The sequence below is a fragment of the Otolemur garnettii genome, unplaced genomic scaffold (assembly GCF_000181295.1).
Source record: "Otolemur garnettii isolate 467f Iridium unplaced genomic scaffold, OtoGar3 scaffold00052, whole genome shotgun sequence".
NCBI lineage: Eukaryota > Metazoa > Chordata > Mammalia > Primates > Galagidae > Otolemur > Otolemur garnettii.
The window spans coordinates 3,952,034-3,955,035 of record NW_003852447.1 but is presented as its reverse complement, the minus strand read 5'-3'; the positions used below and the strand labels follow the sequence as shown (position 1 = coordinate 3,955,035).

The 3,002-nt window shown below is 53.4% G+C and overlaps 1 protein-coding gene across 2 annotated transcripts in view; it reads right to left on the bottom strand.

Annotated features, from left to right (window-relative positions):
• BAZ1A (bromodomain adjacent to zinc finger domain 1A) overlaps positions 1-3,002 on the bottom strand; it is a 99,498-nt gene that overhangs the window by 95,880 nt on the left and 616 nt on the right. For both annotated transcript variants that reach the window (XM_003791975.3, XM_003791976.2), the window contains exon 2: positions 2,461-2,631. In XM_003791975.3, coding sequence (XP_003792023.1) covers positions 2,461-2,573 — 113 coding nt within the window. In that variant the 5' untranslated portion in view covers positions 2,574-2,631. The remainder of the gene's footprint in view (positions 1-2,460; positions 2,632-3,002) is intronic.

Sequence of the window (3,002 nt, the reverse complement as noted above, 5' to 3'; positions counted from 1 at the left end):
AAAGAGTAGGGCACCAGCCCCATATGCCAGAGGTGGTGGGTTTAAACCCAGCCCTGGCCAAAAACTGCAAAAAAAAAAAAAAAAAAAAAAAAAAATATATATATATATATATATATATGTATATTCAAAATAATACACATCTTCAAATAAATTCACATAAACACACCAGTGATTTAATGAGTGAAAAAAGTAGGTTCTTTTACAGTTTATCCAGACTTGTGCCAAGAGCCAGAGAATACTACAGAATGCAGTTTTGGAAAGATTTCTTTGTAATCATTTCAGAGAAAAAGAAAATTAATTTAAAATTTAACACTATTAAATGGCAATGTTCTTGCAATTTTGCCAAAATTTGTTTTGTTCAAAGTCATAAAGATTAATACTTAAAAATTCCAGTAACACTGCTTTCTTTAGGGTAAATGACCAAGCAAACCAATCATCTCTCTTCAGCTGCCTGTAATTTCCCAAAACCCAAACACCTCAATACAGGAGAAAAGATTAAAAAATTAAAAACCTAGTTATTTAAAAATGTTTAAATGTCATGAGACTACAAAGGACACAGTTCCTTAATATTAATGGAAGGTAGACAGGTTTGGAATGCCAAAAATCTCATTTATTTCAGTATCTTAGGTTTTTCCATGGTTAGAGTAATTCCTCTCAAGAACCAAAATACACGAAGTGTTTAATTCACAAATGACAATTAATAGGCATATTTACCTACCCCCAAAGAAAAGAACCTCTTAAAAAATAAGATTGCTTACAGTTTGAAATTTAGGCCTGTTTATTATTTGGTTGGCAATCTTAAATTCAATTTTATTTAAATTCAGAATTGTTAGCAAGGACTTCAGCTTTTGTTAGCCAGTACTTTAGTTTAAACCCTTAAAAAAAACCCAACATCATCCTTGTCCAGTTACCTAATCTAACTGCACTAAAGTAGTTAAAGAGTGAGTGAACTCTATTTTAGTAACAAAACAAGTCTATACAAGAGCAGAGATGTGCACTCCTACTTGGAAGTACAGTCCGATGGGAAGTGCTATGTACTTCTCTAGATACGTGTACAACATGTTTAATGTGTAACCCCCTTTCTGTGGGGCTAAAGAAAAAAAAAAGCTTCCTTAAACGCTCAAAGGAACTTTTCTGACCTCCCTAATGATTTCTCAAGGACAGGTGCAGAATTTGCCTAAGGCCTTCCCTCGATCAAGCCCCCCTCAGAAAAAGTGCCTCCTAGACCTATGTATTTGGTCGCTGTTAACACTGGGTTTCTAAGCCACAAAGGGATTCCTTCTGAGCGGAGAGGATAAAGCATCGGGATAAGGGAGGATCAGGCTGTGCCAGTGATTGATCAACTCAGGTTCTCACTTGGAGATCCTGTTTAAACACAGATCGCTAAAACACACCCCACTGCTTCGTGTCACAGGCAAGGAGCTCTTTGGGAATAAAGAGCGACGGAGTGAAAATTGAGGGGCTGAAACGACACCAGCGGCAGCAGCTCCGGATTCTTATCAAAACAATAGCGAGTGGCACATGTCAGGCAGCCCACATGCACTGGGGGATAAAGAGGCGACTGGCCAAGGCTGGAGTTGAACTTGTCTTAACCTCCCTCCCCCAACTCCCACCGACACGCTCCCGGCTACGTGAAAGTGAAAACAAGGGGCGCCCAAGGCTGCTCTCTTCCCCCCTCCTCTTCCCCTCGCCCAGCCCTGACTTCTTCCTCACCGGTCTCCCGGGGGCGGAGACGCTGAGCTCCCCAGGGACGGGAGTTAGTCACCAAGAAGAGGCGGTGACAGAGCCCACGGCTCGCGTCGCACACCCCGAGGCCTATCAGCGCCGACGGTAGGCCGCCAGCGGAGGCTCTCGGGTCCCGGTGCCCACCGCCCCCGGCCCGCTGGAAAGCCCCCTCCTCCCCGCCGGAGGGCATCGCAACTCCGCTCCCCCCAGCCCTATGCTAGGCAGCCCAACGTCACACCCTACTCTCGACCGAGGAAACGAAGCCCAGCCCAGCCGTTTCCTGCCCACAGGGGCAGGGATTCCCTCCCCAGACCGAGGGACTGCGGCCCCGCGCCGCTGACCCGAGCGGGGATCCCCTCGGCTGTCGGGAGGGGATCCCGGAACTGGCCCCGGAGTGCGCGTGTGGCCGCGGCAGGGAGGGGCGAAGCGGGGAGTTTCCGCCGCCCCGCGGCCAGGCGGGCAGGCGAGCGACAGCAGCGGCTAGGGACGGTCTCCGAGGCCGGCCGGGGTCACCAGCCTCCTCTGCTTGGACCTGCGTTCCGTACGCTCGCTGTGGCCAGCGGCCCCCCGCAGGCTCGGGGTCGGGCTTGACTGGGTCGGGGGCAGAGACCGCGGCCACCCGTCACTTTCAAGCCGCCCCGCCAGAAGCCCAGGGCGAGGAAAAGGAGAGACAAAAGGGCGCTGGGAGGGAGACCCACATCCACTCGTACCCCCTGCGCCTGGCCTGGCCCTTACTCGTAGTGGCGGAAGATCTCGTTGGTGACTTTACAGTAGAAAACTTCCTCGTCGGGCCGCAGGTCCGCGGGCGGCTTCTGTCTCACAAACGGCTTTCGGTGTAGCAGCGGCATCTCCCGTACGCCCGCGGGCTCGCCCGGACCCTCGGCCGCCCGCGTCGGCCCCGCTTCCCTATCAAAATTGGAGGGAAAGGAAAGCCGGTAAGGTGGGGAGCGCTCGGCGGCAGCGTGGGCCGGTCCGCGCGCCGGGAGAAGCTCGGCTGCCTTTTGTGTGACTGACGCGCCGCGGCTGCTACCGAATTCGCTCTTGCAGCTGCCCGGGTATCGAGCAAGCGGAGCCGGCACCGCCTCTGTCCCCGAAGTGCGCCCTACCTCCTCTCGCCCCGCCGCGGGCTCACAATGGGGCCGGACGCCCCGCCGCGGGCGGGCAGTGCGGGAGCGGCCCCGGCCCCCTCCCCCAGCGCCGGCTCCCCGCCCGCCGCCGCCAGACTCACAACGTGCTCGGCGCGCAGCCGGCCGGCGGCCCAACGCCGCGAGAGCCCC